At 33.3% G+C, this 13,816-nt stretch overlaps 1 protein-coding gene across 3 annotated transcripts in view; it reads right to left on the bottom strand.

Moving 5' to 3' along the window:
- Window positions 1-13,816, bottom strand: part of LOC143244504 (uncharacterized) — a 45,134-nt gene that overhangs the window by 20,536 nt on the left and 10,782 nt on the right. For 2 of the 3 annotated variants that reach the window (XM_076489303.1, XM_076489305.1), the window contains exon 3: window positions 13,006-13,130. The exons of the other annotated variant lie outside the window; for it this stretch is intronic. In XM_076489303.1, the coding sequence (XP_076345418.1) occupies window positions 13,006-13,130 (125 nt within the window). The remainder of the gene's footprint in view (window positions 1-13,005; window positions 13,131-13,816) is intronic. 3 annotated transcript variants of the gene reach the window in all.

Here is a 13,816-nt window from a genome sequence, read left to right as displayed (position 1 = left end):
CAGTCGTCTATTGATGGCTTACAGACAATGGCAGGATCAAGTTCTGTGAGAGCAGTGAGAGAACCAGTTTGCTTGATTTAGTTTCTCCCGACACGCGGGTCGGGTCGCATCGACCACAGCCAGTCTCTCTCAAGATTATAGGGAAATGATCACTGACTCGTGGATTATTGTCAACCCTCCATGAAAAATGGAAGAATAATGAAGGGGAGCAAACTGAAAGATCAATAACAGTAAAGGACTGACAAGGTGCATAGAAATTAGTTGAAGAACCAGTATTGAAAAGAGAAAGGTTGTGATCAGAAAGCATATGTTCTATAGAGCGACCCCTCCTTTCAATATCAGCACTTCCCCAGAGGTAATGATGTCTTTTAAAGTCCCCAGGATTTAAAAGTGAGACAGCAACTGTTCAATGAGAGCATCAAGGTCTGAATGATCACATGTCTCTCCAGGCAACAGGTAGAGAGAATAAACATTGATGGTACGACCCAAGGAAACACGGATGGCTGTGGTCTCCAAGGGTGTATCGAGTGGCAAAGACAGGGTGAGCACATGCTGATCAACCAACAATGCCATCCATTGAAAACATCCAACACTGATACTTGGTTGACTCTAGCCCAAGGGAATAAGCCAATTGACAAGGAATTTAAGGCCAAAGTGATATGTTAGGGTTGTACCCCTTCACCATCAGGATCCTCTCCTCTCCTTCAGAGTTATCATGCACGGCAAACACCCAGGCAGGTGTTCAGATGCTAGAGGAGATAAACTGAAATTACAGAACCTTCTTGGAGGTACCCTCACCACATACAGGATTTCACCTCAAGGGTAATACTGAGAAGAAGCACAACGAAACTGTAATCTTGATTGACCCATTACAGGTTTCAAATGGATTTCTGAACTACTATAAAACACTCATGTCAATGAAAACTTATACATAATCACTTACGAAAGAAAGACTAAAAATTCAAATCAATTTTATTGCATCATCACCCTACCTGCCTTTAATATTCTTTACGTATTAGCCTCTAAATATGAAGAAACTGTACCAAAATGTATGAAGACTGAATAAAATGTAATTGCTCCTTTATTAATTCACTTTCGGATTTCTATTAGTTGGTTAATAAGAACATGAAATTTACATTCACCAAACCTAAAGTTCCAAGTGAATAGGAAGATGAACTACAAATTTAAGAAGCACCCCCCTTAAAACCACAGGATCATCTATAACTGATACGGCACTTCTACTAATTAGTTATAAGCATAGAATAAGAAAAAATCCGATATCTGTACTTTCAAAAACAATGATAAAAAATTCAATGTCACAGTATTTCTAGTTCTTTCTTGATGTTAATGGTTAATTCAAATTATCTCATACCAACACCTGACTCTCCACTGTTTACCCTCAGTTTCACTGTGAATGTAATTTAAGCCTTCATGAAGGTAATGACAAAAGTTTTCTTCCAGGCTAATTTAATGTTTTCATCACTAGAATATTTAACCTCTTTTTTAAGAGCACTTCTTCAATAACATTTTTTTTCTTTCCACCGTCAGAAGAAGTGCCCTGGAAGGAGTCTTAGAATTCATGATGGTTATTTAAGAATGTACGAGATTAACGTACAAGTATCATTTTAATAAATAACTATGGTACTTTCACAAACTTTTACTCAATAGGTTCAAGTAGGACAGTTGATAATGGGAAATGTGTTGCAGAGTTAAACTGAAATCTCGTTTGAGATTGCGAGAAAGAAGAGGTGTACACAATGAAAACAATCTTCATTCAGTTCACAAAAATAACGATGGTTAATCTCAAAATACCTGCTCTATACTGAATAACCAACAAAAAATACTATTATATACACATTTCTACAGTGCAATACTTCTCAAGGTGCATTTACTATCTACTTTACAGTTAGTAATTCTAACACAAATTATTATTAAGATTACGGCCATCTAGTTGTTTCTTCAAGCTTTATTACTCAAGACAAATGTGAAACGTGCTATGAGAGTTCAGAATGTCGGTTGCAATGCACATTCTCTCCTTAGACATACAGTATTGGAAACAATTATAAAAACAGTGAATAAAAAGGAGCATAGAATGTTAATGTCAAGGATTTTTTCCCTATAATGTATGAAATTGAATTACACGAGCTAATAGTTTATTGCTTACAATGTAATTAGCTGTTATCTAACCAACCAGATAATGCAACAACAGGCAGTCATATAATTTCCCGCATTAGTGTGGTAAACGCACTCATGTTACTCGAGAGAGAAATACCACATGGCGACGTGGTTAAAAATATTTGGCTCGTGAAGGTTACTCCATGTGACAGATTGCCAGAAATAACCAAACTAAAACATTTCAAATAATTAGATAAACAAAGCCGGAGGAGCATGCGCTTTACGAACAAATCAAAATTCAAATTTTTTGTCAACAACCAACAATAGTTTGTTCGTTCGCAGAGAAAGAGGGTAATACCTTCAAAGTATACCAGTGAAGTACGCTGATGAACGAATATGTGTGGGCTGTATCTCTGTCTCTGCCAATGGTACTGAAGATTTACAGATAATTTATGGCACCATGAATGACGAAAGGTATAAGCAAAGTCTTAATCTCCCTAATTTCGTCAGTTAGAATATTATTAAGCAGAGGTTTCACTCCTATAACAACATTAAAGTTTAAAAGCGCGAGAAAGATTTTGTGGTATCACACGGATTTGAAAACGGCTCACCAGTTCTGATATCCACGGCTCTATCAACCCGAGAAATACTACAGATACTCTGCCTACATTGTAAAAATAGTGAAGTTCAGCGGGACAATCTCCATGATAACATAACTAATAACTTCTTGTATTTACACAATTTAAGCCCAACACGACAGAAAATACCACCAACAAAATGCCGAGCCATGGGTTGGTTCTCCATTATCATAACTATTCAGTAACCTTTAAACGGAACTGTCAAACCAGTCACTCCGAGACCTAAAGTTTGACTGAGACATGCTGGAAACACACTAAAGACACGATACAAGAATTGCTCACATGAACAGGTAACATCTGGTGATATAACTAAAAAAGGAAATAAAATGTAAACTCCCATTCGTAGACGCGATGATTGCCAAGACATACTACTCACATACAAGTTTACAGGAAATTTAAGTATAAATAAATACCTCAAATTAAGTATGTAAAGACAGGCATTATACCTTGTCTAATCTCCCAAATAATATACGAGAGATACAAAAATGTTATAAGAAGAATGAGGAAAAAGACATCACTACAATTTGCCTTGAAAATGCGTTCCTGGAACCTTTGACAAAGAGGACAAATGTCACGAACAAGTATCACGGCCACATCCCCTACTTCAGTCAAAGGTCTCTAACTAAATACAGAGGATATGCAAACAACCTAAAGTGATAATAGTAGTAAGAGCTGCATTTGTGAGGCAAAAATTGACATGACACATGAAGAAGGAAGTTGAAGAGGGGAGAGTGGGAAGTGTGTCAAAGATAAAGTCGTCAGAGTATCAAATTTTATGACTAGAGAGCAAGTTGCTAGAAGGCCATGACTAACACAATAAATGTCTCACTATGTGGATAATTAATAAAACATATATAATTAAATCGTCAAAGGAAAATGATAGTTAACACTAATTAATTAAATCAACTGCATTAATTCGTCTTAGAAAAAACACTTAACACTAATTAACCAGTTTATTAAATTTCCTTACAATTTATACGCCCATAAAAGATGACATCATAATTATCAAAGTGATTAAAATTTTTCAGTGATATAATAAAAGATCAAAAAGATTAACATGATTATAACATACATTTTCATAAGCACAGAATATATATCCACAGATTGAACTCACCCTAAAAAGGGCAATATCATGCGACAATTAAACCTTTTATTTTATACAACAATTTACGTCGTCAATTAAAACGTTTATTGTGCAATAACACTTTTACTGATTTGTGACAAAATAATTTACACATTACTTTTTCTCGTGTTTTACAAAACCGGATTTTCACATATCTGTGACAGTACATTAACAAGTTGTCAAAAACATTATTTAATGTACCATGTTCAGAACGCAGTCTACAAAATATCTGCGATACTTGGGTCAATGACGGCATGCAATTAAAAAGCCCACATACAAATACAGGGTGTCCCAAAATAACGTTTACACTCTTTGACTGTGTATAGCTAATAAACCGTTTCTTTTGTTTCAGATTTGACATGTGTCCAAGGATGGCGGATAATCAGCTGACAATCGAGCACAAAATATTCATTCTCAAAACTTTTTGGAAAGTCGAAAACAAAGCTGAATTGCAAAGACGTTTTACTAGAAAGTTCCATATGGATGCGCCATCTCGCCCCAGCATTTCACGCATCATTGCCAAGTTTGATGAACACGGAATTCTCCACCATATGAGAAAGGGTCGCTCCGGTCGAAAAAGATCATCAACAAGCCCAACAAGAGAGCAAGAAGTCATTGATAATGTTCTGAATTCTCCAAGAAAATTAGTGCGCCAACTGTCTCGTGAAACAGGTATCCCTAAATCCAACGTTCATTGCATTTTGAAGCGTTCCCAATTCAAAAGTTTCATCCCATCACTTGTTCACGCTCTGAATGAAGATGACCCTAACCGAAGGGTTGAGTTCTGTGAATGATATCTTGCTAGATGTGCAGGCGATGATGAATTTCCACTCAAAATTGTTTGGAGTGATGAAGCAACGTTTAAGCTGAATGGCTCACTAAATCGACACAACTGCACCTACTGGGCAACAGAAAATCCACATGTTACAGAGGAACATCACTTGAATTTGCCTGGAGTGACTGTGTGGTGTGGTCTGTCCGCTAGGGGACTCATCGGACAATTCTTTTTCCAAGACACCGTAACAGGATTGAATTATCTCAACATGCTACAAGAGTTTGCCGTGCCACGCATCCAAGAACAATTTGGAGAAGAAGAGTGTTTCTTCCAGCAGGATAGCACTCCTCCCCACTTCCATCGCGACGTGAGAGCTTATCTGGATGTATCTATGCCAGACAGATGGATTGGACGAAGAGGAAGTGTAGAATTTCCTGCTAGATCACCAGATTTGACACCCATGGATTTCTTTTGTTGGGAGTTTCTGAAAGACAAAGTTTACAGCACAAAAAAGGGCAACAATTGACGAATTGAGAGTTGCAATTGAAGAACAATGTGCTTTAATACCAGATGAGATGGTGTTTGATGTGTGCACTTCCATTTCTTCCCGTTATGAGATGTGTCTGGAGCAGAACGGATTTCAGTTTGAACACCTGAAGTGAAGCAAGCAAATTGTGACATTTTACAATTTCAGCCAAGGAGAGTTTTCCTTGGGAAGAATTTTATTTGTTATTTTTTCTCTTGATTTCAGTATTAAATCTTTAAATAAATCCTTTGGCTATCATATGTATCTTGTTTCATTGTTAAAATCAATAAACAAGGCAAGTTATAATGATCCAAAGAGTGTAAACGTTATTTTGGGACACCCTGTATATACGATATTTCTATTATATGACTAACAAAGTGGTATCCCATGTCAAACCTCAATAATATTTAACAGTACTTAACACTCATATAGACAGTTATTGTAAGAAGAAAGACTAAACATGTCAAGCTTTACAGTATTTTAGATATCCTGACGTCACCAGCCTTTAACTCAAAACAGTTTACCAAGTGCGACTCAATGAAGAATCACTGATTGGTTTGAAGATATAGAAGCTAGATAAACCATCTACTTAGAATAGCAAATGTCAGTTGAGTTCACCAAGTTGAGTAAAGGTGCGAAAAAAATTACAGATTGTGTTGCAGTGTAGAAGTACAGCAAAGTTTGAAGAACACACACCAGTTCAAAGAAATAAAACGTGACAGCCCTAAGTGTTTTATATTTAAGGTTACTAACAAGTGATTGTGTTTTCTTATCGCAGAGCCACCTCGGCTATCTGCTGTGCCCACCGAGGTACTATACCTATTGATTGCGTAAATACATAATAACAAATATATTCTACAAACTAGCAAACATAAGTTAACTAGCTTAGCAGCCAAAGTGTTATTATCCTTAGTCCAACTAGTAGCCAGTGATTTATAACCCTTAGCCTAACTGACAGAGAGGGCATTATTAGACTTAGCTAAAAGCCAAGTTATTACTAATCTCGACCTAACAACCAATGCATTTTCGCCTTAGCTTAGAAGCCACTGTTATTAGCATCAGCCTAACAACCAGTGCATTATTATTCTTAGTCTAAATGCCATGGCGTTATTATCGCCTAACAATCAGGGCGTTGTTAGCTTGCTTTAGTCTAGGTATACAACATAAATTCAACTAGGTCAGGTTTTATGTTCACTAAGTAGATGCTTTACATTCCAATTTTTGCTCAATTCCAGGTAGCTAGCGACTTCCGGTAATCAATAATATCTCGTTTCTAATTCAAAGCACACATGATTCGCTGTTAGTGTCACCAAGTTAAACTTGGGAGTATCTCTGCAATAGTAGTTCTTTATAAATATGACGTAGAATAAAATGGGAGGAGACAGCTTCTTTCATTATCATGTAGTTCATAATACTGATCACAAAAAATTGCACAAAACCCTAATACAATATTTGGGCAAAAAGCACCTTAAACAGTAAAGATTCACTTCAAACATTTTAAAACCTTCACTATTGACTGCTAAAGCTATAGACATGTATAAAAATACACAAATAGTATACATTTAAGATTTACATAGAAAAGAAAATCCCCCTCAAAATGCTCGGTTTCTAATTCTTATTTACTTGTCAGCCTACAATAAAAACAGTCTGATATATAACACTCAAGCCTTTGGTAGAATACTAAATAAAGTATTGCAAAGGTTTTAGGAGTAGTGAAAATTGATTTGTTTCCCTATTTTTAGGTAAAATAAAACATCATAATTTAGTGTACGTGATGTCATCATTAACCCTTGAAATCACCTCTCTCTTATAAACATCCATGTTCTATTAAAAAAACAGCTTAAGCACAAAGTAAAACATGAATTACCAGCCAATAACAGATGATCAGTAGGTTACTGTAACAAGTAGATACTCAGTGCTTTGTACACTATACAACCGGTATTTTTAGGGAGCCAACCCCTATATTATGTACGAGTAAAAACCATACTAGATACGTTTGATATCATTATACTGTATAAAGTTAGCTACCATATCAAATTATCTTTTGCCAGCTACTGAGTATAAAAAATAGCAAATAATAAAAAAATAGGAATTAAAAAAATTGCAAATAGAGATCACAAAGAAAGTAAGGAAACAAGGCTGAAGATACTGTAGATATTTACACAAACTACAAATCCCTATTTCGATTCCACTAAAGGTAATTCTAAGTGACAGTATGAAGCCAAAATAGGAGTTTGTGGTTTGAGTAAATAACGTCTACAATATATCCAACCTTATTTCTATATTTTTACGGTCATATTTACAGGCTTTTTTTTTAAATCCCAGTTTTTCATTTATCTTGTAACACATGTTCCTGCAATATTCCTTCAAAGATGCGACAGAACCACACAAGTCATTCTGAAAACTTGTAAGTAATTCCTTTCAGCGTAAAGTCACGCAATAGTCTATATGCATTCTGTACCGCATGTTACCTGTAATAGTCCGTAAACTAACCAATCACTCACAGATATGCCTTTTAAAAATATAAGACCAAAATATTTTAGGTTGATATATTACATTTAGCAACATTCTATTAATAATTAAAATTCACGTTCACCTCTTTATTTGAATTCCGTTATCCAGAGCGGAATAAGGTGGGATTAACTGTAGCTGTAGACCCAGGCCCAAGCTAAAAAAACGACCATGAATTTAAAAAAACAAAATGACCAGTCTTCATTTTTAGTAGGAAAGTGCTTAAAATCATTCTCCTAAGTTATTAATTTTCGAAGAGAAAGGGAGAAAAATAATATAAGTGATGTAGTGTGAAGAGGTTTGTTTCGTCTACCTAAATCTAGCCCCGCTATATTTGCATACAAGTTGCCATACAAATATGCCAGGTTTAAGCGAGCCTAGACCTAATCACGCTAATCGAATCAATGCTGTAAGCCAGACTACTTCCCTGCTTTCACGCCATTACTTATCATATGATCAGGCAGTGGGCCTAAAATATTACTGGAACTCAAATTGCTAGGAGATATTGAATATATATTATTTTTTATTCTTTCAGTGATGTACAGATATGTAATGACACAGTTGCGGGATTCACATCTACAGATAAAATTAACGATGAATTAGACAAAATAAAACAATACTTCATCAACATCAATAAGTTTCCCTCACAAACAGTAGAAAACATTATACGCACACACCTAGACAGAAAGCAAAATCAACCAACAAAAGTAAATATATCTCACGAATCAAAAAATCACGAAACCATATACTGCTGCATACCATATATTCCCGATATCAGCAGACAAATAACCAACATTTGGCAAAAACTAGTAACAAAATATTACATTCCAGTTAATACCAAATTTATTACAAAACCAGGCACAAAATTGAGGTCTATACTATGTAAAAACTACACTGACAAACACCACACCAACATTATTTATAAAATTCAATGTGATAACTGCCACGACTTCTATATTAGAGAAACAAGTAGAAAAATGGAAACCAGATTCAAAGAACATAAAAAAGTCATCTTCAAACGTTTTCGAACACTGCAAATCGAATAAAACACAACATAACCATAGAAAACACCCAAATACTAAATAAAGAAACAAACAAACAAATGCAAAATTGAAGAAGCCTTACTTAAACAATATCTCAAGCCCAAAATAAGGCAATAAAAATGAACACCTTTATACCCATATTAAAAATAATATAATAAATAATAATAATAATAAAATAAATAATATAAAAGTACATATTGAAACATCTAAGCACACCCTCTACATTCCGACACTCAGTTATACAATCCCATTTAAACATGTGGTCAGCTTCCGGTCAGTTACCTCTTTCTTTCTTTGTGAACCTGACGATGACCGAAGAAAGTCGAAACGTTGTTCGTTCCTCTACGTAAAAAAATTTCCAAGTCATTCAAGTACAAAATTTAAATTTCAGTGATGACGAGAAACCCACTTGTTGAGAAATTTATATGCAAAAACGGCTCGTTTGGGCTGAGAAAACACTTTTACATAGAAGAGCGAAAATTTAAATTTTCTGGGTTAAGTACAAAAAAACAAAACTATCATTTGTTGTGAAACTTAAATACATCATTCTCACATCTCTCTCTCTCTCTCTCACTCACACACACACAAATACGTTTACACGTGCAGAAATATATATTGTGCGTTAATCTTATCTACTATTGTAACGAATTTGCCATCTTATATTTATATTTAATATCATCGTTTGTGCGAGTTAAATTTATATTTAGAAATGCATGTAACTTATGCTAGTAAACGAATATTTTGAAATTTTCGTATATTCACTAACTTTGTAAAAAAAATGCTTGACTGTAAGAATGAACAATACAAGTTTTACAAAAGCACTAGCGTATCGTCAAGTGCAGTTGCCAACTGGAATTTCTAGAACTCGCCTATAGCTTATATATCGGCGCGCCAAGAAACAGCATATATTGTTGGTTTGCTATATTTGATATATTATACACTTCGGAAGTTAAAACTTGATTAACACTTATTAATCTGGAAACTACAGATACTTGACTTGGAATGTTTAGGTCTCGAACATTAAAAACCGTTTAACTAACTTCAGCCAATTACCATCGGACATGAAAATTTCTACCTAGACATGGTATAACTTCAGCTGCGAAAAACTCGTGATCAACAAGAAATAGCTAGCCACCTGTTAAGTGAACTGTATTGATATCAATTCGAAATTTATTTGCTCATCATGAACCGGTGATAAAATATTCAGTTCCAAACAAGACAGAAGACTCAGTATTGTTTGCAAGTTTGTAAAGCTTTTGTATTAAAATTATTATTTGCAATAACCGTTATTGCAAACTAATGTTGTAATGTGTTCTGAAATAATATTGTGTGTATCAATCTTGTTGGCGAGTATCATAAGTTTGATATATATCGACATTTAATTAAATTTGAATCCAAATTAATTCAATTTTAGGCTATTTCATATTGTAATAGTAATATAATAAATTGGAGGCTCATTTGAAATAAATTATAATACATAAAACGATACAGATGTTCAATCACAAGAGCAATTGTGAAAAGCTAATCAAAGGAAGATGAAGGCAAAATTTAGTAAAAAGCAAACTAAAACAATGAAACTAATATTTGTGAGCTTCGTTGTCTAGTGCCAAAACCTTCTCCAGCCAACAATTTTCTTGTTTCAGCTGCCATTTCTGTGTACTGGAGAAAACTGAGAGCAGTAAACTTTGAGATTCTTAATAAAAAGTCTAAGAAGAACCACCTCTCATACCCCATAATTTAAAACTTCATAACTAATTCAAAGTAAAATGATAAGCAGGATATTTATTAATGCACAGAACTAAGAAAACTACCAGAATTCATGCTTTACAATCAAGAACAGAGAATTAGTTACTTAAATATACAAAACAAATTATTTAGTGATGAAATTTTTAAGGTATTTAAACAACATTGACTATTTACATGAATCTCTAATGAATACAAAAGGGTCTTTTTTACTGCAGAAGAAAAACTTCACAAGAATATTTGGAAGAAAAAAAAAAGGAGTTAGCCTAAGTCCATTATAAACAAATAGACTTAGGTAGGCAAGATCCAGAAATAGGAAGAATAAATCATTTCAAACATTCAGAAAAATAACAGAAGGAATGAAATCAATAAATATCCGAGAAAAAAGTCAAGCACACAAGGGAGAATTTATTGAATGAAATAAAAATATATAATAATAATAATAATAATAATAATAGAAGAGAAGACAGAAAAAACGTTTTTCCTCAATAAAGGCCTTAAAAGTTTTGAAATTGAGTTCAAAAACTTTGTCAGGAGAAATTAAAACATTCAAAGAGAGTAATTACCTTTATTCCAAATAATAAACCAAATGAATTCAAAAATAAAAAAACATGAATTTATGAGAAAACTCAGATTAACAGAATTTTAAAAAATGGTGATAATGACTGATTATTAAAACAAAAAATTTTGCACCTTCAAAAAGGCAAAAATCTAGAACTTGATACAATTTGTGGTTGTTCAGATAATACATTATAAAATTCTTTCCATGAAAGGTAATATTTCATTAAAAGAAAAACATTAAAAAATTTACAATATAGAAGTATCACATTTTTAAGTAGGTCTTGTTATAAGAGCCTTATTTTAAAAACTGAAGAGTATCATAGCAGATGCAAAATCAGTATCTATGCTTTTAAGTATGTTTGTTTTTATTTGTTTGGCTTAAATTAACAAAGTTTTTAATATTTTTAAATATAATATTGTATTGTTTAATTTTCACACAACTCCACCACAAAAGCCTATTCAACAATAAAAATTAATCTAATGCTTAATTGTTTATCTCTACTTTTTGTTACTGATAATACTGCAGTACCTATAGCTGTTACCTGGTATCTGACATAGATTTGTAGCACATTGTAATTTACAATACTATAAAATAAGAAGTTAGTTAGTTATCACTTAATGACTAAAACTAAAAGGCAATAAGACACCCCACCTCCCACCCCCAAAGACCAATGCATACTCCTCCATTTTTTAGTTTTTCAGAAACTTGTGAAGGCCTACTGAAGAGCTGTCTGCAATAGCCAGCCTTAAATTTTTAAGCTGACAGATTACAGGGATGCCAGTTTGTCAATAACATCTGCTGCTAATTCCTGTCTGAATAAATAAAGGGGTTTAAATACCATCTTTTCAGAGCACTCAGTCTCTAAAAGTAATGCAAATGATGGACTTAAGATCCATAATCTGTTTGGTATGCCAACTATCTGCCCACAATCAACCTTCTTTTTACCAATCATAGAAAGTTGCTAAAGAATATGCATACACACTCATAAAGATGATAAATTATGCAGACAGTTTTAAATTTTATTCAGTTGATTTTGCAGCATCCAGATTATTTGTGTTTTAAAAGTAAAAAAGAAGTAAATATACAAATATACAAAGTAAATAAAAATATACAACTTGAAAGGCACTCTGGAGATTACAAATCCCATCACTGTGTTGAATTTTGCAGTTATCCACCTAACATTACACAACATTCCTTATCCTCAACAACATAAATCTATGTACCAACATCCTTCTATCTCTGTTCTAATGTTTGAATCCCAGCCTACTAATATAATAGCAAAAACTATATTCATCAAAAGGTAATCAAATGGTTCTTCATAGACATTGAACCTCTTTTCAAAACTTGGTTAAAATGAGATGGAAATTTTAAGTTATTATTCACAGACACCAAAATAGGAGAAAATAACCTTGCAGTTATGGGTGAATAAAAATCATTTGAATCTCAATAATACCCTCACTGTCAAGGTAAGTAATTAAAACCCAAAATTTAGTTTAAAAAAAATTATTGTGTATCAAATTGACATCCTTAAAGAAATCATGGATGATGCTAGCCTTAAATCTTGTTTGTTTAGTCTGAATTAAAATTTGAAATATTTTTTACTTTAATCTCCTATGAAAATCAACAAATCTTCACAAAATAAAAAAAGGATATTTTAAGTCGCAAGGAAAATCTTATTACTTTCTTCAACTTGCTAAACAAGGTATTGAACTTTTCTAAACTTTGTACATGCAAGTCCTAATGCATTATGTTTAATATGTTTTTCATAATTATATAATTATGTATTTTAGTTTGTAGATTCAGAACTTTTTTCTCCTGTTTGAGTAAAAACATGTCACCTTTCATCCTAGATACAACTTAATGAAAATTAGAAAGAGATCAATAACCTGAGCAGATTATGATATTTACTTGTTCCCTTATGAACTCAAAGTACAGCTAATTAAGTGCAAACACTGTAAAATGCAATTACTTTTTGGTCTGTTTGGTTGAATCCTGTGGTTACATACAAGGAAATAAGTGTTGTGCACCACTGGAAAACTGTTTTCTCATTAGGACTCGCATGTTCAGCAGTGTAACCTTGTATCAATATATTTTCTGAAAACAGATAAACAAGATTGTTAATAACTAATTGGTAATTTGTATTTCATTTCTTAACAGATCCATTGGTCCTCATGTTGGTCCATTTTAATAATCCACTACAATTATCTCGTAATTATTAACAAGCACACGACTCCTTGTCTTAACAATTTCTATGGATTCACTATATCATATATTTTTCGAGTTTTAATGGACTAATTGCTTCTTGACTTAATTTTAAACAGATACACTATATTACATTTCATCCAATTTTAATAAATCAATTGCTCCTGAATTTTTTGAACTTCTTAATGTTAACCAACTTTTTAATAGGTATACCACATTTTATTTAATTTTAAAGGAATTAGTGCTGTAAATCAGTTTTTTACAGAACCATTTCTAAGTGATGTCTTTTGAATTTTTTTCTCAGCAAAAACTAATCCTTTTGTTGCCCATTTTTAATAGATTAGCTGCCTTATGTATTATTTATTTGTTATCAGATGCAGCTATACGTCTCTAAACAGAGTGTGGCACAATGTTGGAATGCCCTGACTGTGAATCCAAGAATTCATGGTTTGTGATCCATTACACAGAAGAAAGGTTTCGTACTATTAGGTCATACATATAATATTAGAATGATGGTCAAATCCTACTATTTGACTGGACAAGTGTGACACGAGTTGGTGGTGGGTGCTGTTGATTAC

Source organism: Tachypleus tridentatus, chromosome 2, assembly GCF_004210375.1.
Source record: "Tachypleus tridentatus isolate NWPU-2018 chromosome 2, ASM421037v1, whole genome shotgun sequence".
In the NCBI taxonomy this organism is placed as follows: domain Eukaryota; kingdom Metazoa; phylum Arthropoda; class Merostomata; order Xiphosura; family Limulidae; genus Tachypleus; species Tachypleus tridentatus.
This window is presented reverse-complemented; position numbering and strand designations above follow the sequence as displayed.